This window comes from Stegastes partitus, unplaced genomic scaffold, assembly GCF_000690725.1.
Source record: "Stegastes partitus isolate 25-593 unplaced genomic scaffold, Stegastes_partitus-1.0.2 Scaffold6, whole genome shotgun sequence".
In the NCBI taxonomy this organism is placed as follows: Eukaryota; Metazoa; Chordata; class Actinopteri; family Pomacentridae; genus Stegastes; species Stegastes partitus.
Window position 1 is genome coordinate 1,449,853 of NW_007577737.1, and position 21,251 is coordinate 1,471,103.

The window sequence follows — 21,251 nt, forward strand, 5'->3', positions numbered from 1 at the left end:
TCTAGGTGTTGTCAGCTAACCTACAGGTCTAGGTGTTGTCAGCTAACCTACAGGTCTAGTCAGCTAACCTACAGAGCTAGTCAGTTAACCTTAAAGGTCCAGTCAGCAAACCTACTGATCTAGTCAGCTAACCTACAGATGTAGTCACCTAACCTACAGATGCAGTCACCTAATCAAAGGTCTAGTCCGCTAACCTATAGATCTAGGTGTTGTTTGCTAACCTACAGGTCTTTGATTGTTTAACAATAGCGCCAGCTGATCTGTGGTTTACATACTTCGGTAAATCGATTTTTTTTAAATTCTTGGTGTCTCTCAAGCTAATGGAAAGCTAAATGCTCACCTTCGGCGACGTCAGGCAGTCTCTGTCAGGACGTAGCTAGTCGGCTAGCTAGCTTGTTAGCACAAGACAACAGGACACACAGACTAAGTTTCAGAACTTTCGGATGCCGTATTTCACCCGTCCTGGTCCACCGGGAGCAGAAAGTCCTCTCCCGGCTAAAGCTACCGGACGCCACGTACCACCGATGGTACCGCTAGCAAGCTAGGAGGCTAATGTCGACTGAAACGTTTACCCACTAATTACAGAACAAAGACCAACTACCGGCTCGCTTAGACCTTCAAAATAAAGTTTTCATGGGACTCGTCCTGACACGTCCATCCTGAACATGACATAATCCGGAGCGAGGAAAAGCGGCTGTCTGAACCACTTTAATGCTCATTTTACAGCTCTAGATACAAGACCAGTACCTTTATTACCTTTACAACATGGGAGTGGTCTGAAACTGTACATATGGGGTTTAGCATTTACAGATATACAGATAGACACATGTGTAAAGGTTGATTTAATAAATATAAGCGAATTAGCAGCTACTTCCTGCAGTTTAGTCCGTGCATGGTGAGTCACATCACACAGGGAAATGCAAGTGGACAAAGTAGAGCTAAACCTACAGAAGGTGAGGAACCATGAATCATTTGTCCACATTTTAGAGACCGTTTTTCTTACAGCTGTCAAATCAATGCAGCAAATCCACAACTACCCCAAAACTGTACATCACTGCAAACTATTAGAGAGAGATGGAGAAACAAACTATATAAAAGATAAAAACAAACAATGCCATCATTGTGTTGGCAGCAATTTATTACAAAAGTCCAGATACATCCACATACAAGTAGTTAAAACCCTTAAAACATTTTGGGGTCAACATTTTGTGTATTTTACTTGTTTTTTAACCAACAAGACCAGACACAAAGGGTTAGAGAGACACTCAGAGCCCAGACCTGCGGAGATGTGATGAAGAAAGTCATTTTCTTTTATTTTGATGGTCACAGACCCCTGATTCCATCCCCTGTTGTTCATTGTCCCTTTACCTCCTGCCATTTGATTAGTAACTGTATGTTAACCAGCCATGATTCACTTCTGTATTTACATGCAGCCCCCCCACCCTCTGACACACCCTATAAATGTGCGACTCTGCAGATGTTCGGGTCGGTTCACCATCACAGACTCATGTTGGTGAGCCCAGCGTATACCGGAATACTAATAAACACCCACTACAGCAAACTTCACAGGAGGACTACAGGTACAATTTCTTCAGCAGATTCAAACCAAACCTAAACCAACATGTATGGTCTTCATTTGCTCCAACTGTCTAAACAAAAACAGAGCCTGTAGTTTGCTTAAACATGAATGAAAACATAACCTTAGCTGATGTAAAAAGCACCAGGCATCTTTGCATACTGACAAGTTTTCTTCTAGAAGCCAAACACATGATGGCAGTGGTGAGGATGCTTCCTTCCAACCCTTTCGTTACTCGGATGTCTTGATACCGACGATCTGGAAAGCTTGGACCGGTTGGAAATCCCAAAGCTCTGCACCTGTGGAGGGACATTCAACATGTCTGCACTTAGATTTCTGCATTTTACAGTCAGAGCACAGTGTCACACCAACGTTAGGATGATCCATGAGAGGACTCAAGCCTCAGTCATCACATTCAACAGAAGCTCCAACAGTCTGAGCGTCTCAGTGCGCTGCGAGTAATCTTCAATTGATATCAGTAGAACCGAACAACAGCATCATCATTGACCAAACTCAGACTGAGAACAGCTTTTCAATGAGATTTAATGTCCAATATTGTGTACAGCACCATGTTAAGGTTGCTAAATAAACAGTTGAATACTACAAAGACCTGTGCACGCCATTTTAGAAGTGCCTTCCTAAGATGGACGGCACACTCACACCAGCATTTAAAACCTTCATTCCTTACTGCTAAACGAGCACGGTGGACTATTACCAAACAAACCTATACTAATGGGGATTTAATGTCAAAGAAGTTGGTACTTACAGATGTGGAACTGAAACACCAGCTTCCATTAGTGTGTGGATGAGCTTTAAAACAAAAAAGAACAAAACACAATTACGACGAGTTTCTGTGCAAAAAGACACATTCTGTGACCTCAGTGTGTTTGGATGTGTTAGCCCAGTTACTGCAATCACACCTAAAGCTCTGATAGAACATCCTGATGTGTATGTTCAGTCAACATCCTGGATAACTGGGGCAGTTTTTCAAGGCTTCAAGCACTCTTAACCTTTCACCTTGACTGTATTAAGGAGGGCAGTCGTAGTCTGTTCTAGTCACAAATCATCTGCATGCCTACATGAGAATAAAGGCAAGTTAGAAAATTAGCTTTTGCAATTAAGGGACCTTTGAAGGAAGGTAATCCATCGTGTGTCTGCGGTCAACATCACCCAGAAGTGATGTTTCGACTCAAAGTCTGCTTTGTGTCGGGGCAGAAGAAAAACTACCAACAGAAAAATCCCCCAGCAGTGATTTCAGGCCTGTGATTTGCAGTAAACGGATTAAACACGCCACGGTTTGGGTTCTGTGGTCAGTGCACTGTGAAAGAGCTTCATGGGTTTCTCAGAGACTCTAGTCTATGAAATCATCATCCCACATACGAGACAAACAGAAACCTTTAGAGGCCGTGCTTACCGAGAAAGAGCGCTCTGCGTCTGGTCGGCCACGTCTAGGACACCTGCTGAGGACAGAACAGTATGAAGATCCGCTTTGATCTGTGCCGTTTGGACTGAAGGTCAGTCGTATGCATGTTCAGTGCACTGTGAAAGAGCTTCATGGTGTAGTCAGAGACTCTAGTCTTATGAATCATCATAGCAGCATACTGGCGTTTACAGCGTTTCATTCATTCAGCTCAACTCACCGTCAGCTGCAGGCTCAGCTCCCACTGGTCCGGTCCTTCCTCCATCAGTCTGTGGTGGGACCTGAAGGTGAGCAGAATTTTAAATTTCCCTTCAACCCACATGAACCACTTTGTTAGAGTCATTCATTTCTCAACAATGGCGCCATATTTCCATTTCAGAAGTTAAGTGCAGCTTGTTCTACATATGGATGCTACTAGCCGTTCTATACCAGTAGATCACACATATGTAGATAGATGGACGTTTATTTATTGACGTGGGGAAACTGGTTTGCAGCAGAAAACACTCACGTGGCATTTCACACATAGGTAGCCCACAAACACTTTAACACAATGCCTCCACATTATGGCAGAACCAGCTGGATCTCATTTCCTGTCCATATTTAAAAATGTGATGGTACCCAGCGTGACATGGGCCTTTTGTAGATGTCTTAGCATCACTCTAAATAGATTAGCCACATTTCCTTTAATCCTTAACAAAGCGTTCTAAGCAAATGGCCACTCGTTCTAGTCATGCTCATAAAGTTAAACTTCTCTCCTGCACTTACTCTAGGAGTTTCCTGACCACACAGTCTTCGGTTTTGCAGACTCCCAGAGGAAACCTCCTCTTCTGCAGCCTGCAGGAGGAACCAGCTCAGCCTCGTGCGCCTCCATTACAGTCCGTTCGCCATGGCACGTGGTGCGCAAAGAGCCACGGCGCACTCCGCCGTCGGTCCGCTTCGGCCCAGACACGACTACATAATCCCGGACAGCGCTATAAGAGCAGCCGCTAAATACATTTAGCTTTTACCTTCAGGTGAATTCTTAACAAATTGTGGAGACTCTGGACGTACATCTTCCCGCGTCAAGACTCATCGCTCAGAGACCGCAGCAGAGCCCGGCCACGCCTTATATACGGGGTCCTTCACCGCGCATGCTCTTTAGGCGCTGTGGATATTGCCTGTTTACGACACTTTATACCAGGCAGGCCCTTTTGAATTATACTAAACTTATGTTTTAAGAAGAGAGAAGTACAAAGATCCCCTGAAGCCAGATCTAGTTTCCGTGTTTCGGTGCACTAATCTTTTCCTTCCCCATCGTTTAACTTCTTCCTATATCAGAATCAGAAATCCTTTTTTGATCCCCTATAGGGAAATGGCTTTCAGTTACAGATGCTCCCAATCAAAAGTCTTAAAAGAAATAGGAAAGTAAAAAAATAAAATATAAAGTATTAATATGAAAAGAAAATCTAACACAAAAATAAAAATATATAGATTTTGGGGCTGCAGCGAGATGCTACCACAATTAAAGACTGTAAAAATAGAAAAGCTGTCAGAACAAACCGTGTGCTTTTAAATCTAAAGATCTTACCTAACTAATGAATATGTGTAAACTACAGTCGCTGGTAAACCCTGGCTATTGTGGTTGCTATACTGTGTTTGTGCATTTTTTGTTGTGAATGATTTTTTCTTTTTCTCTTTTTATTTATATTACTTTGGGGGAAGGAGGGGTTATTTCTGTGTCTGTGTTTGCAATTGTATTATATTGTATTGGTTGTGATCTGTAGTTATGTAAAAAAAAAGTCTGTACTTGCGTGCTATTCCGACTTGCTCCACACTCCAGTCCGGTAGGTGGCGGTAATGCACCCAATACGCTGGTTGCTAACTGCCGTTAAAACACATGAAGAAGAAGAAGATGGCCGTCAGGGGCGCCAGGTTGTGTTGGGCTGGAAGCGGAAGCCGCATCACGCCTTCCACAGCTCGTATCTGGCAACACACTCGCTGCTGTCGTCACTAAGGTCAGCTACACGGAGCGAAGATGGCGACCGCCTACGAGAGATACAATCTGTAAGTAGCCTTCATATAACAAACCGCGTCCCCCCCGGAACTCTTCCTGTTAACACTTCAGTTAAAAGGCTAGCTGACGTCTGAGCAGAAACACGGGTTCCTGTCCACGAGCAGCGGGAGGGTCGGCGGTGACACAGCGGCTGAAGTTTGCTGACAGGCTCGGCCGGTCGAGCACAAACCATTCAAGTTCCCTTCTGCGCTCATTTATTATGAACGATGCAGCTCGGCAGCGTTACGTGGACTTGGCAGGAGGTCTGCGTGGGGCTGTCAGTGTCGGTAACCGGCCCGGTGTTGGGCCTCGCGGCTCAGTGCAGACAGGGAGACGGAAACTAAGTTCACCTAGCTCAGCAGCAGAGCACTGTTTACGGCTTTGTCGTGTTTTTTCATTCCGATGGGTTCAGGGGTTGGTTATGACACGTTATTCACTTTGGCACTCAGCTGCCTGTAGACGTTCAGCTTCAGCTCCGTGGAGGCTGACAGCTCTCTGTACTTTTCCAGACACACCCTCATTCACACACCTCACCTCAGCGCGAGCCTTCCTGTCCTACCTGTCTGGGCTTCACCTGCAACATGTCGGCCTTTTCCGAGCGGCTGCACTGACATGCAGCACAGAGCCAGAGGGTGACCCAGGGCAGCCAAGGGGTGGCCCAGGACAGAGCCAGAGGGTGACCCCGGGCAGAGCCAAAGGGTGACCCCGGGCAGAGCCAAAGGGTGGCCCCAGGGCAGCCAAAGGGTGGCCCCAGGTAGCCAGAGGGTGGCCCCAGGCAGAGCCAAAGGGTGGCCCCCGGGCAGTCAAAGGGTGGCCCCAGGGCAGCCAAAGGGTGGCCCTGGGTAGCCAAAGTGTGCAGTCAAAGGGTGGCCCAGGGCTGAGCTAAAGGGTGACCCAGGGTAGGCAAAGGGTGGCCCCATGTAGCTACACCTTACACCTTCATTTCTGAGGCCGGATATAAACGATGTGATCTGTTTCTTTACCTCCTACATTGTGGAGAAAGTGTTGAAACAGGATTTAGACCATTGTGCAGTGAAATATGTCATCACAGCTAAAGGAGTATATTAGAATAGAATAGAATAGGAATACGAATAGGCACTTTATTGTCAAACAGAATATACACCAGTTGGTGCACATTTTGGCTGAAATTTCAATGCAAGAACTCGCCATCGGACTGGTAATAACAAAACAAAAATTATATATACACACATAATACACACCTGCATACATACACATCCGTACACATTTATTTTCACAGTGAAGCAGTAGCAGCAGTTCCTGCAGTGTAAATTGTGAAACGAAAGCAAAGACTCTTTGTCTCTGCGTTTTTCCTGATCGTGGCTACGGCTCTGTTTGAGACTCTTTAATGTTGTACCTCTTGTTAGCAGGTCAGTGAACGTTTCACATGTCCCCAGAACAGGTCTTACAAGCTTCCATTCACAATGTTGCAGACAGTTGATTCTAAATGAACCAACCCCTGGTTTTATCCCTTTCCAAGCCGTTTGTTTCATTGTCTGTAGCTTCAAATACAGTTGAGCTGCTGCTGTCCTACAGTGAGAATGCTCTGTCTGCATCGGCACTGTTTACTGACCGACATCACTTGAACAGAGCATCCTTCTGGGCGCCCCTGTATCTCACCTAGCTGAGCAGGCAACCCATGAACTATAGCTATAGCTCCCCAACGCAGCAGTCGTGGGTTCGACTCCCACTCACGACCCTTTGCTGCAGACATATCTAGACCCAGACAGTGACTGAGAGATTCATGGTGTGTGTGCAGTATTTGTTATACACCTGACACCAAACAGTACATCAGTTCAATGAGATTTTATTCATATAGTGCCAGTTCACAGCATATGTCATCTCACAGCCCTTCATATAGTAAAGACCTTACTCATTTCATCCAGTGATGTATAATACATAATAGTGTGCTGATAAACGAAAGACTAAACAGTAAAACGTTCTGTCTGTGTGTGATGATTATCTAAATTTAGATAACACAGCTGTTTTTACTGTTAGTAGAATAGTATTTATACTATTCTACTAACAGTAAAAACAGCTGTGATGGAGCTCAGGACTCAAACTGAGGTTTGCTGCTGTACAACAAATGATTTGATAAATGTTGACTGTGTGTGTGTGACAGCTAAGAAGAGTATACAGTGTGACTGGCTGTCAGATCCTCACCAAACCTGTTGTTCCACGTGTGTGAATGGTACAACTCTCTGGTGTTAAAGATGCGCATACGGATACTGCTGCTGTCTTCCATCTGTAAAGATTCCTACAAACAGCTGCAAGCAGTAAAATGAGCTTCAGCTCCTGTTCATGTTGTTTCAGTCCCAGATTAAATTAAATATTGGTGTCTGAGTAATCTGACCTGTTTCAGTGAAGTTTTAGTTTTAATTTAAACTTTCAGTTGTTTAGTGAAAAAAAAAAATGAGGTGAGAAAAGCAGCAGTCTTGTAAAGTACACATTGTTTGTAGTAAAAGGACAAAACTCTACAAAGTGTTCCCGGTTTGTGTGTTTTGCTGGAGTAGCTCAGGCATGTTCAGTGTGTCCGGATTACGTAAGGCAAACAATAGGGCGGCTGTGTCGCTACAGCAGCTGACTGTTCCACTACCAGAGCTCCACACGTCACGGCGGCTCAGCAGGAGCTTGTGTTTAGTGCTGCGAGGATTTAAAGCGGCGTGTTGTCACGCTGTTGCCGTGATCTCTGGTCCCTCTTAGCAACATGAATTAAATGGCTTCATAGGATAAACATGTTCTCCAAGTTAACTTTGTGTTTGTTCGTTCCAGTCCAGGCTTTGTTCTTACTTTTATATCATGGGGTGGCTGGACATGGGCTGCCCCTCAGTGCCCTGTTTGTGTTGAAATGTGCTTCAGATGATTGTGGCTCTAGTGTAACATGTATTTGTTCCCCATAAGGGAGATTAACAACTATGTGGAGGTCACAGTTGACTACAAGGCAGTGCATGAAGCTTTAAAGTGAGACTGAGATTTAGTCTGCATCCAAATGTTTAAAATAAATCAAACAGAAATCCTGCAGGTCACCGTTTGACCTTCTTGGGAGATTTCCAGGTCACTTGACTGCGAGCAAATCAAATCTGGAACAGTTAAGAAAAGAGATGAATGTGTTCTTAATGTTTCCTGTTAAACTCAAAGCTCAGCTTGTTTCTCTCCATGTTCCCTCCAAGGCACACAACCCCTGAGAAGTTCTTCATCGAGGCCTGTGATGAGGGCGCTGATGCTGTGCTGGCCATCGACAGGGTTTCAAATGAAATGACCCTCACAGGTAGGAAGCGTTTAAACGCCGTGCATCACTGACTGCACAGAGGCAGAACTGTTGAGGCTGTGATCAAGACACATGGCAGGACTTTAAACATAGCATAGCATAAAGGCTAAGGCTACACTACGTATTGGTTTAAGACGGGATCTGCTTATAGTCCGGACATTACAGTAGGTTAATTAGAAAAGCAGAAAGTTAAGAATTCAGATGAACCAGGACAGTTCACTTATATTTTCACTTATTTCGTAGAACACCCAACATTTTCTTCATTGTTGTGCCTTCACAGGTAAGAAGGATGTTCCTCCCTCAGCAGTCACCAAGCCCATATGCGGCATCATGGGAACTATTCGGCTGGTAGCAGGTAGGTTCCACGGTTACGCAGCTTACTGTTGCTCAGTTAAGCAACTGTCCAGACTGACCACGTTCACCAAACAGGAATGTACCTGATCGTCATCACCCGGAAGAGGAACGTGGGCAGCCTCCTGGGCCACGCTGTGTGGAAGGCTGTGGACTTCGATGTGATCTCCTATAAGAAGACGGTGCTGCATCTGTCAGAAATCCAGGTCAGGTCAATTGATTTTCTCATCTTGTACAATTTTTAAAATTGATTCACGTGTGCAAAAAAATATTTTTGACATTCATTATTACAAGCCCTGAACAGTAGCTTCATGGCCAACTCTGGTGTCTCTATTGTTATGTTTTTACCTGTAAGGAATCCGTTTGTTGTGCCATAAAAACGCTCAGGTTCACGTCACTTTACAAAACGGCACATCCAGTGTGGTATACAGAGCTGGGCATGAAAGGGAGATTTGGCATCAGAGTGGGATTTGATATCAGGAGATGCTAGATAGAGTTACAGTCGTGAACAAAAGCTCACACACACTTGTAAAGACCGTGTACATCAGGGCAGTCGTGAGTTTCCAATGACTCCTACAACTCTTAGTCTCCTGTGAAACATGTTGTCTTTGTCACAAAAAAACCCATCTTTATTCATTTTAGGTCCTCTTGTAAAGTGACAAAACCATCACCCTCTACTTAAAGACAGCTGATCAGGATGGTCAGGAGTTCACCAAGAATCGGCAAAAAGTCTGTCTACAGTGAATTAGAAGCTGCTGGAACTCAGGTGTCAGAAATATTTTACGTTGCCGTGGGCTGAGAGGTTTCCTGCAAAGGAGCACCTTAAGGCTCAACTCAAGTCTGCTGCTGATCACAGGGACAAAGAAAAGACCTTCTGGAGGAAAGTTTTGGGGTCAGATGGAAGAAAAATGTTAGCTATTTGACCACAATGGACAGATTTAGGGCAAACAGACAGATACCTGAACATCATCAGGGACTCCTCACACCCTCTCCATGAACTGTTTGAACTGCTGCCATCAGGAAAACATTTCGCGTTAAAGGAAGAATCTCCAGACTGATCAACAGCTTCATTCCACCAGCTGTCAGAATGCTGACCTGCTGATCCAGATGTGCAAACACTTGTTTATTTAATTTGCTTTAAGTTATTGGATCCTGTACTGCTGTGTATGTACAGCAAGGTGACGATAGATTTGGTTTGATTTGATATATGTTTCTGAGAAAAGAAGGTGAGGCCTTTATCCCCAAGAACACCTTACCTACCTTCAAGCATGGCGATGGCAGTATCATGCTTTAGGGCTGTTTTGCTGCCAGTTGAACTGGTGCTTTAAGGAGGATTCCTCGACATTCTTCAGGAAAATCTAAAATCATCAGGCAGAAAGTTGGGTTCTGTATGTTGTTCCAAAAAGACAAATCAAGAAGAATGAAGTTGAACTACACTAATCCTGTGAAGAGAGGTGATCAGAGACACGAACAGACACTTGCCCGGAGCTTGTGGATGGCTACCAGAAGGGCCTAATTGAGGTGAAAATGGCCAAGAACCATTAAAGTAAATATTATCAGTTGTGTCTGTTTATTTTCCTTCTGAGCAGGTGGTTTATAGGAGACACTGCAGACTACCATGATGTATATTGTCTTTAGAAGTGTCTTCAAGCATTTGTTCACGACTGTAATTGGAGAGGAAAAGTTGGATTAGTGGAATCCTAGCAGAGTAAAACACTGAGGTTTGCCTTTCTCAGCACTCTGTCATGAGTTTTCCTGCAAACTAACAGTCTGTTTTCTGTCCTCCTCCAGTCTCAGGAGAATAAGACCTTCCTGTCAATGCTCAACAATGTGCTGACTACAGACGGCTTCTACTTCTGCACTGACTTTGACCTGACGCACACGCTGCAGCGGCTGGCCAACACCAGCCCCGACTTCCAGGAGATGAGTCTGTTTGAGAGGGTAAAACATCCAGGAAACTTTAGTCTGTATTTATTTACTCATTGCAAAAAAGTCAGAAATACATTCAAATAAATCCAAGCGTTTTTGGTCAGAAATGCGCGTATAGACCCTAATGCAGAAGTGATGTTATGGTTCTCTATGTGTGTCCTTTTCCATTGGTAGAACATGTCTGGTATACAAGGAACCACAGATTAAAACACTGATAATAGTCAATAACTCTACAGGCTGCCAGTGATGCAGATAGACTAATATTGGTGGTTTTGCTCTTTGTGGGGATTTGTTGAGTGCAAGAAAGCCAAAGAAGTATCTGCTATTCTTCACGTTCTGTATATTCCTTGCAGTGTGATATCTATATATAATTTTTTTGACTTTCTGTAAAAGTCCGTTTCTGTGAACTCTGTGATACGTCATGTGCTGATGTGTCACTCTGCTCGTTGTTGCTTTCAGGCGGACCAGAGGTTTGTGTGGAATGGGAACCTCCTGAGAGAGCTGGCTGGGCAGCCGGAGGTAAGACTTCTGACTGTTGTAAGTCATGCATGGATGTTTGTTTGTTCACTTTAATCACGTTACCTGTCACTATTCCTCCATAGCTTCACAAGTTCGCAATTCCAGTTGTCCACGGATGTATCCTTTTACGCTGACGTATTTGTTTATTTTTTTTTAATTAACTGTCTTTCTTAATCTACTCCACACTGACCTGAGGGCTGCACTACGAAGCAACATAGCCAGGATTTCTTTGTGTGAAGCGGCTCGACAAAAACTAAAACGCCAGCCAGATATCACGGGCATCATGCAGGTTTTTATTGCACTGCTACTGCAAATGATGCAAGACAGGAATGCTGGTAGAAAACTGTTAAACGTGTGATAACGTATTTATTTTACCGATCAGTGCAGCTGCTTATTTCTAACTGACAGCTGCACATTAAACATTTCAAACCTCAAATATTTAAACATGATATTGTATTAAAGTGCGTTATGTCTGACACTCTCCCATAATACAGGATATCACTTAATTTTTTTGGCCATATCAAAGTGAAATCAATGTTACTGATCAGAGCCAAACATAAAAATATGCTGATGCGATTTCTGCATCACCAACTAAATACACGTCTGGTTCCCATGGCAATGTGATGCATACAGTGTTTGATACAGGACTTCTTCATTTGGTGATATTAGTGACGCACAGCTCAACATATTTCCAGACATAACACATTCCCTCAGCTGAAAATCAGCATCACTCATGAAGAACCGTCAGGAAACGTTTTGGTTAAAGGGAGACGCTTCCTTCCAGCCGATTTAAATCCTAAACTCTGAACAGAACCTGCTCCCGACCAGGTTAGCTCCACAGCATCAGTTACCATGGAGATCTAGCTCCGCAGCATCAGTTACCATGGAGATCTAGCTCCACGCCAACAGTTACCATGGCGGTCTAGCTCCATGGCATCAGTTACCATGGAGATCTAGCTCCACAGCATCAGTTACCATGGAGATCTAGCAGGTTAAAAGAGAGCTGCCTACGTTACACTGAAAGCTCTGACTTTAGGCTCAACATACCTGCTAACCCATTGATCTGGCTTCGTAGTGCAGCCCTCTGAGCTGAGGTGGGATGAGATCCTGAACAAAGCCTTTTCTTTGACCCTCCCGGTCCAGTCATCGTCATGAAGCCGTGTCGTATAAATGGGAAGATCTTTGAGTGGATCCTCATATCGAGGAGAAGCTGCTTCCGGGCTGGTGTCAGATACTACGTTAGAGGTAAAAACCACAGGAGACGACACTGAAGCATGTGTTTGTTAAACTGCACTGATCATGAAGGCGTCACATGTTGTATACTGGAGAGCCGAGGAGCTGACGGCTGATACAGTTTAATCCCTGGTGCTTTGTATTGTGTAAACTCTATTCATCAGTAGTAGAAGGTAGAGGTTGTCCACCTCACTCAGGGACTCTGACGCCTGCTTGTTTTCTGTCTCGCTGTATCCACAGGCATCGACTCTGAAGGTCATGCAGCTAACTTTGTAGAGACTGAGCAGATAGTGTTGTACGAAGGAGCAAAGGCTTCATTTGTGCAGGCAAGTATGAGGTTGCAACGTATTGTTAAAGACTGTTTGGCTCATGAATCATTCATATGTTTCTACGGCTCTCTGTGCAGCTTGTGTGAAGGCATTGCTTTTTTTCATCCCTAGACACGAGGCTCGATGCCCTTCTACTGGAGTCAGAGACCCAACCTCAAGTACAAGCCGAAACCAATAATCAGCAAAACCCCGAGTCACGTAAGAGCAGATGTACACGTGTGTCTGTTTAAAGCTGTAACAAAGGATGAAGACCTGATAGTAATCGGTTGCATGTTTTGTACAGATGGATGGTTTCCAGCGGCACTTTGACTCTCAGCTCCTCATCTATGGGAAGCAAACTATTCTGAATCTGGTGAGAACTCCTTTATTATTATTATTATTGTTCCCTAAAGGGCAAATAGAAGCACTGAGAAGACCTTCAATCTGTCTGTTCTCCTCCAGGTGAATCAGAAAGGCTCAGAGAAGCCTCTGGAGCAGGCCTTTGCCAAGATGGTGACGGGCATGAACAATGGTATGCTCAAGTAAGTGTCACTCCGATTTCTATGTTCCCTGAGTAAATAATCAGCTGTGGTGTTACTCATTCTTCCATTAAAGAAAAGGAAAGATCCACGATAGTCACTCAAATAACTAGAAACTGAAAAAAAAGCAATAATAAATAAAAATTTGCTAAATTATACTTGAGTGAAATAAGACGTTGCTTTTGAATTGTGGTTGAAAAGAATAATTAAAAAAACAATTTTACAACAAACAAATTTAGCAAATGTTCACTAGTGGGCAGAGACGTTAGAGTCATCAGGCTTACTTTGGTATATTCCTGCCTGACCTGCCATCCCCTGAAACCAGGTTGGAGAACCAGTTTAGTGGCTATAATCCAGGTGCTTCTAACATGTCAAGTCTCTTGGTCATTGTTTAGTTCATGCTCCGTATTGCCAGACGAGTGTTTGAAGCCTCTGCATCAGGGTCCTCCCATGACGCTAGCGCTGCTGTAGCTGCTGTAGAGTGGTCTGCTAGCTCAAATGGCGGCTGAACTTCGGTCTCGTTAGATCCTTTGTCCCACTTTTTTCCACAGTCTGTCGTTGGTTTCTCAAATCCAAATCGAAGTATGAGGGCGGAAAAGAAAAGCAACCAACCAAGAAAATATTAAGCAAATGACAGAGTAATTTAAAACATGGAGAGGAGCTCAGGAGAAGCACGTCTAGTCCATCTGGTACTCACTAGTTTTTCTACTTCATGTACCACGAGTGCATCTTTTTCTGCCGCTGTTTGATCAGGACCCCAGCTTTTAATAAGACTGTAGGACACTAACACTGTCTGCTGTGTCATCAGCTACATCGCCTTCGACTTCCACAAAGAGTGCAGCCACATGAGATGGGACCGTCTCCAAATCCTCGTGGACACCGTCGCAGAGACGCAAGACGAATACAAGTACGTTCACCAGCTGCTCTGGGCTGATGTGTAGCTGCGTGTTGTGGAGGAGTACTCAGACTCTTCTCTGTGTGCAGCTACTTCATGGTGAACTCTGAAGGAAAAGCCGTGGCTCAGCAACGAGGAGTCTTCCGCAGCAACTGCATGGACTGTTTGGACAGGACCAACGTCATCCAGAGCCTGCTGGCCCGGCGCTCACTACAGTCCCAGCTTCAGGTGCTTTGACCTCACTGCTGCTCAAACTCTTACAGCAGCAAACATAGTCAGACAATACGTTCATGGTGTAGGGTTCAAAGGTAATGACAGCCCCCAGGTGCTGCTGGTAGGTTTCAGTCAGGACTTCATCAGTGATTTTCAGCTGTCCTGTGGATGTGCTGATATTTGAACTCAGTAGCTGTTATGATTTGCAGAGTTCAAAGTTCATTCTTGGCCTTGGAATAAGTGGCTTCACAAAACTTTGTCACCTCTGGATCCATCCTTCAGCTAGCTTTTAGTTTTGCAAGTTTATCTTCACCCACAGATGGACTCTTCATAGGTACAGCCACTGTTTGCACAGTTGACTTTAGGATCTGTAGCTGATTTGAAATGGCTCCAAGTGACTTTTCTGACTTGTTCAAGTCAGTGATTTGCTTCTTCAGATCTGTGCTGAGCTCCTTAGACGTTTGTGGCTGATGGTATTGCAATCAGTCCAGAGAGATTATGAGCTGTAGTCAATCATAATTATTCACCAGAAGTTAAGGGGTCACGTCACAAAAGCCATGTGAATGCCACGACTTCCTAAATAACCAAAACGGGTAATTCAAGTTGTACATATATTTCTGACACAACCTATTTCCAGATAACTATCCAGAATAAATCTATGCATGAAGATGCGTGTGTTTCAGTAATTCCATCGTAGGAAATTAAGAATTCTAGGAGTAATCTGCCATGATGTACATGGACGTTACAGGTGGATGTAAGCTTCTGTTGACACCTGTACATATGGAGCAAATAGAGGTGAACAGATAAGCAGAGTAGGCAGATTTTGAATAGTATATCTGTTTAAATCTGTGTCCAGCCAACTGGAAATACGTCTTGTATTTGGTGTGCTATTCTGGAAAGACACCAAAAGGTTTTATGACCTCCTGCTCACATTAAGAACCCTGAATGTTAATACAGGCCTTCTTCCTGTGTGTTCACAGAGGATGGGGGTTCTAAACGTGGGCCAGCGTATCGAAGAGCAGGCCGAGTTTGAGAAGATCTACAAGAATGGTATGGTTTTATCTATGCTCATGCTTCTATATGCATACGTTGTGTGATCAGTAGAAGCTGTAGCCTCTGAGTGTGCCATCATGTTCTCTGTGCTCTCTAACCAGCATGGGCTGACAATGCCAATGCATGTGCAGTACAATATGCAGGAACTGGAGCCTTAAAAACAGACTTTACAAGGTACAGTGCTGTAACACACCACACTGCCCGTCCGACTAGTATCATGGCTGCTGTTTAATCAGAGCTGATTTTCTCCATCAGAACGGGGAAGAGGACCAGGTGGGGTCTGCTCATGGACGGTTGGAACTCCATGATCCGCTACTACAAAAACAACTTCTCTGATGGATTCAGACAGGTATGATGTTGGTGTTACAGCAGGGCCAGAGCAGTCCACTCTGAATGTCATATTCACAGATCAGTTGAAGAACAATGCAGGAGACTAAATTAACCATAAGGCTTCCCCCGACTCAGGAGATGAAAAGAATTTATAGTCGTAACTCAATAACCCAACACTAAAAGTACAACCTTTTATGTCAGACAGCAAGACTGTTGGATTGTCAAGACGGAGGTCCAGATACAAGGAGGGCTTGATGCTGGAAGGCTCATTAGTTGTTAATTATTGTTCATAGTTGTTATAATAACTAGTGTATTGTTACAACACTATGCATCGCTGGATTTCAGCCTAACTGAACGGTGTGCTTGTGCACGTTCCGGCCACTTCCACCCGGAGGCAGCGCTCTGACGGGGTGGAAGTGTCCAGAACACACAGGCAGATACGCTCCACTGTTACCATCCATGCTTACTTCCGTAAACACTGAGCACGCTCGCTGCGTGTGACGTCGTCGTGTCCTCTTCTGCGCATGCAGGACACTTTTGGGTCGTATGAAGTTCACACAGCAGATTACATACAAGTCGCATTTAACTGGAAATGTGAAGGAACTCACAAAGAAATCCTCATTGAGCATCAAGTCCTGCAGTGTGAACATAGCCAATCTGTGGGATTGTTCAGTCAGATAATACGCTGTTATCCTGACTGGTGACATTAAATGTCATGTCGGAGTCGGAATCCGAGGCTGTCGCTATGTTAAGACTGTTTTTCTGGGTTCTGTTGGTTTTTCCTAAAAACCTGTCGGATAGCAGGTTTAGGATTGTTAAGGGTCGATTATCGAGTCATGACTGTGCTATATTAATATGAGCACAATACGTTCAGGAAATGATTTGATATCTAGAAATCTTCTCTCCTGCAAACCAGCAGTGAGCACACGTGTATAAAGCGGTCTACACAACACGGTGATATATAAACTGAAAGTATATTTGGTTTAGTGTGTACAATCAGTCCAGTAACAGTGTGGCGTTGCTTTCAGGACTCTATCGACCTGTTCCTGGGTAACTTTGCTGTCGATGAGTCCGATGGACCCACTCCTCTTCGTGTGCAGAAGGACTGGAAGTTCCTAACAGTCAGTATATCTCTGTTTTCTATGGTACTAGCAGCAGCAGCAGGTCATGTGACCGTTCTAATCCTTTAAATGATTGTTCTTTTTGCAGCTACCCATCATCATGCTGGTGGCGTTCTCCATGTGTATCGTGTGTCTTCTAATGGCCGGTAAGCTGATCTGCTCATCAACCAACACTTCGTTCATGTGTGTTGTTCTGCTGAATTCTTGTCCTGTGAACAATTGATTGAACTTTGTAGGGGGTTCATATTTGTGAATTTGTAAGCATTTGTTAGCAGACAGGCTACATAAAGGTGTTTTATGGGCCATTTTAGGGTCGCTGTCAAACAAGCAGCAGCATCTATCTCTGTTCTGTGTCCTATAAAACAAGATTATGAACATATTTTATTAGAAACAGAGCTCCAAGCTGCATGTAGAACAAACTTTGAGAAATATTTTTGGGTTCCAGTAACTCCAACCTTCATGCAAATAAATTTAAAAATATTACTGTAAATTCCAGACTATTGAGGCACCTGAATATAAAATGCACCCACTAACTTTAAAGAGAAAACCAGTTGTGTACATATACTAGGGCTGTAACGCAGTCACGGTTTGGTTCAGTACAGTTTGGTTTTCAGTTGAGGGGAAAAATTTAAGAAAAATAAACCTGCTCATAATTAATGCAAAACATTGACACTGTGGTCACTCTAAAAAGAAGCAGCTCACAGCCTGTTTATGTGTTTTATGTTTGTCCTGCCTCTTGTTTTTATCTGGTTTCTGCTTTGAATGTCACTCGCCGTCTCTTATTCCCTCTTTTTTCTTTATTCTTTACCTCCGCCCTACGTTAGTAACACCTGATCACTGTCTGTCTCGTAGGGGACACGTGGACGGAGACCTTAGCCTACGTGATGTTCTGGGGGGCGGCCAGTGCCATCACGGCCACCATCATCCTGTTTAATGGCCAAGACTTTGTGGATGCCCCCAAGCTGGTGCACAAGGAGAAGATGGATTAAGTGTGTGTGTGTCTGTGTGTGTGTAGGTGTGTGTGTGTGTGTGTGTGCGTGTGTGTGTGTGTGTGTTGATGTGAGGAGCAGCTGGGTCAAGCAGACTCATATACCTCATCATCTCTACCATCTCTTTCAGCAGGTCTGGACTAATTTGCTGCCCCGTACACGTTCTCATTCAAATGTCACCTTCTTTAGTTGCACTGCTCCTTCTCACGGTTTACATTCGGTCATGTACATTCCCTCCGTACTGTTTAGGTCGGTTTTACTGCTAGACTGGTTTTATTGGTGTTATCTTGTCGGTTTCTAATGAAAATGCTAACGTTTCCTCCGGCTAGTGATTCTTCTCTAGTGCTGAATTACACTTCTCTTTAGTTTCCTGAACAGTTACGCCCAAAGATTTGGCACTTAGAGATGCACTTATTACAAACATATGTGTTGTATTTCCATGAACAGACCACTGTAGGCAGAGCTCACACGCTGAGTTCTGGATGCTAACTTGTGTATGAGATTATGTGGCTAATCTGTATGAAGTGACCAACATGTCTTCCTGTTAACCTGAGAGACGATCTGTCATGCCTTTGTGTTGTTAACGGCTTTCTTTACCATCTTAATTTGCACTTTGGGGAACCATAACGCGTGCTACCTTTGTACAACCATGTGTGCGTCTGTATTGAATGTCCAGACCTCGACATCTGATCCCACCTCTTTGATTTATCAGCAGTTTGATTGACCCAATATGTCTGAATCAGAATAACGGACTAACAGAGAGTAACCTTAGCGATGATGGATGGAATTGGCAGCAACAGGTCACCTTACACGCATAGAGATGTGTTCTTTATGAAAATCACTGCCAAAGTGTTGGTAAATTAAACGACTATACCGTCTGGAAGTTTCTGCTGCAGGAGGTCACAGCTTACTTGTGTTTTTGAGACGACAAACTCCTACAAATTCGTTTTTTGTTGATCAGCAGCAGGTGATGCATCCATGTCATCTAAATGATTTGACCTTCAGCACCTAGAAGCTCATGACAACATCGCTCGTTGCAGTTTTTGTGGCTGTTTTTTTGCCACGTCTCGCCTTGGATGTAGTTCGTCAGCCTGCTCGCTGCTTAGGAAGATAACACACGCTTAATTCAGCCTGATTGTTTTTACCCAGAGTCACAAAACAAACTAGAAAAATTGTGTTTAAGTCAGAAAAATTAACCTTCGTCACAAAAGAATGCTTCACGTTCAAACTCTGTTTCTTTCACTGTAATGATTTAGCGTTGGAACGAGCTGCTGCTGTCGATCGCTGAGGAATAAGATGATTAAAAGAGGTTCTTAGACCTAAACTCCATCAGTAACCATGGAAACTCGTAGCTTCCATGTTCTGCCATGCACCTGTTCAGTAATGTTTTCTCCCTCCTGCGGTTTCGAGGTTTGGGGACGGTGTTGCTCCAAACTAAACGAGAATCCTTACAGCTCCACTCTGAGATCACTGCCTTACAGAGCTGCCCCCTGGTGGAGGGGACCCGTCATAGAAGCATTTAATCGATCCGATTGGGCTTTGACTCCTTCTGATGTTGATTTAAAATGTACAAATGAATTAAAGGAATCGGTCACCACGCCGTCTTGTTCCTTGCAAAACTTCAGATAATATGCTTGATGGTAATCTGTGTGACCGAGGTAACGGAGTAAGCTAGTAAAAACAACACAAATATGTAATCTGATTCTGAAATCATCCGTAATGAGTCGACAAAAATACAGAGTGATGACGTCTGCTGTGCGCAAGATGACTGAAATGAGTGCATGATAATACATTTATGTGACCAAGATGACCTTCGTTCGGGCAAAGAAGATAAACACATGTAAACACAACATAAGATCTTATTGAGGCAAAACATTTTTTTTTTTTCAAGTTTTGAGTTTGATGATGTCACCACCAAGCCCAGTACAGCTGGTATCGGTGTCAGTAGGTTCTGTTACTGTCACGAATCAGGAACACTGTATAGCTATCAGTAGAAATGTTCTTTATATCTGACGTCTGAAGCCAGAGCTGGTTCTTTAATTTGTGGTAGAACATGTAAACGATGTCTCTCCTCCTGAACCATTGGTGCTCCTCTTCCAGAACCAGACTCCATCCTTATCAATGAACTGAACACTCCCAGATGTTATGAAACTGTGGTTCTTCTGGCTGGTTGGGACCCACCAGCCCTGAACATTAACAAACATCCACCATCAGGTCCACAGCCATGGAAGGAGCTACCACTGAGGATACTGAGCTTCAAGTCTTCTGTTTCCAGAGTTCTTACACATCTTATACATCGGGGATCTCCAACTCCGATCCTCGTGAGCTACTGTCCTGCAGGTTTTAGATGTTTCTGTACTGCAACACACCTAACTCACCTTAATGGATCTCCAGCAGCTTGTTGTCTAGTTCTACACAAGTCTGTTAATGATCCATTAATGTGAGTCAGGTGTGTTGGAAACGTCTGAAACCTGCAGGACAGTAGCTCATGAGGACCAGAGTTGGAGATCCCTGCTGTATACACTTAGTTGCTCATTTATCGTGGACACCTGGTTAAACTGGATGCAGGAGTGCAACAGGCAGTAAATCATATCTAATAAGTATAAGTAAGAAAGAACGTGCACAAGGCCAAGTGAAAGCAGTCTGACCTGCAGCCCGTTGTTTAGTAGCTTCCCCTGTGCTCTATGTATGTGTATAAATATATATATAATTAACTGGCAAAGACTGCATTGGCCACAAAACATACAAAAACATCGGCTTCTGTTTTATTCAGTCTTAAAGCTGAAGAGTGAAACTTTATAAATGAATGTCTGTTATATTTCGGCGAAACAAGTTAAAATTGTCCACACACTATAACCTTGGCTTCTACAAAGTGCTTTATAATGTGTTCTTTATTCACCCATTCACACGCCGGCAGTGGCAGAGCGACCACGCATGGGGCTTCCTCTACCACCTGAGCCATCATGTCATTCACAACGCTTATCGCAGAGTTTTAAATCAGTCGTCTTTAGCGCCATTCCCCCACTGGTGCACCAATAACGTTGTGTTTTACATCAAGCCATAAGGTTTGGTTTGCTAGAGTTGAAGGAGGAGACACATCAGGCTGCAGCAACCAGAGCGTTGGTGGAAACACCGATGAAGCATCCAAGAAGAGAAAGGATTGAGGTCTACGAAAAAAGCAATACACACCACATACGTCAGCAGTGATTGTATAATGACTTTTACTGCAAAAATAGGGAGACAAAAGTTCTTCACTGCAGGTTTAATTGATCCTGACTTCAGCCCTGTGACTGCAGCGCACATCAAAGCAACGTCTGGATGTGGGGATATCTGTGTTTTAAGTTCATAATGACATCATTTCAGTTCTGAAAAATCGAAGGTTTAATCACCAACAGGTTGTTAGACTTTTAAAAAATCTATCAGCTGACGTGTGACCGAAAAAAAAAAAAAAAAAAAA

At 43.9% G+C, this 21,251-nt stretch overlaps 2 protein-coding genes and 1 long non-coding RNA gene across 3 annotated transcripts in view; 1 reads left to right on the plus strand and 2 right to left on the minus strand.

Moving 5' to 3' along the window:
* cunh6orf47 (chromosome unknown C6orf47 homolog) overlaps positions 1-580 on the minus strand; it is a 5,858-nt gene extending 5,278 nt beyond the window's left edge. The window contains exon 1 of the mRNA XM_008281111.1: positions 341-580. The gene's annotated coding sequence lies outside the window, so the exon portion shown is untranslated. The remainder of the gene's footprint in view (positions 1-340) is intronic.
* Positions 581-1,120: 540 nt separating this feature from the next.
* LOC103356820 (uncharacterized) lies at positions 1,121-4,073 on the minus strand. Its single transcript, XR_520159.1, has 5 exons — positions 3,762-4,073; positions 3,217-3,277; positions 2,991-3,033; positions 2,343-2,386; positions 1,121-1,875 (listed from the first exon to the last, which is right to left on the minus strand). It is a non-coding gene; the product is annotated as an uncharacterized LOC103356820 (long non-coding RNA).
* A 787-nt stretch (positions 4,074-4,860) lies between these two features.
* On the plus strand, positions 4,861-19,391 carry sacm1la (SAC1 like phosphatidylinositide phosphatase a). The gene is made up of 20 exons (XM_008281130.1): positions 4,861-5,039; positions 8,217-8,314; positions 8,595-8,669; positions 8,744-8,871; positions 10,457-10,606; positions 11,054-11,113; positions 11,197-11,230; positions 12,257-12,358; positions 12,587-12,672; positions 12,787-12,873; positions 12,959-13,027; positions 13,117-13,196; positions 14,002-14,100; positions 14,178-14,316; positions 15,282-15,351; positions 15,456-15,528; positions 15,610-15,703; positions 16,713-16,805; positions 16,894-16,951; positions 17,658-19,391. Exons 1-20 carry the CDS (start codon positions 5,011-5,013, stop codon positions 17,792-17,794), a joined length of 1,761 nt encoding a protein of 586 aa, XP_008279352.1. The 5' UTR covers positions 4,861-5,010; the 3' UTR covers positions 17,795-19,391.
* The last annotated feature ends 1,860 nt before the right edge of the window (positions 19,392-21,251 follow it).

Excerpts from the sequence above, each read along its gene's own strand:
- sacm1la (XM_008281130.1), top strand. The coding sequence starts at position 5,011 with ATGGCGACCGCCTACGAGAGATACAATCT. Across the intron at positions 10,607-11,053 it reads AGATGAGTCTGTTTGAGAGG|GCGGACCAGAGGTTTGTGTG; the intron begins GTAAAACATCCA and ends TGTTGCTTTCAG. Across the intron at positions 13,197-14,001 it reads ATGAACAATGGTATGCTCAA|CTACATCGCCTTCGACTTCC; the intron begins GTAAGTGTCACT and ends CTGTGTCATCAG.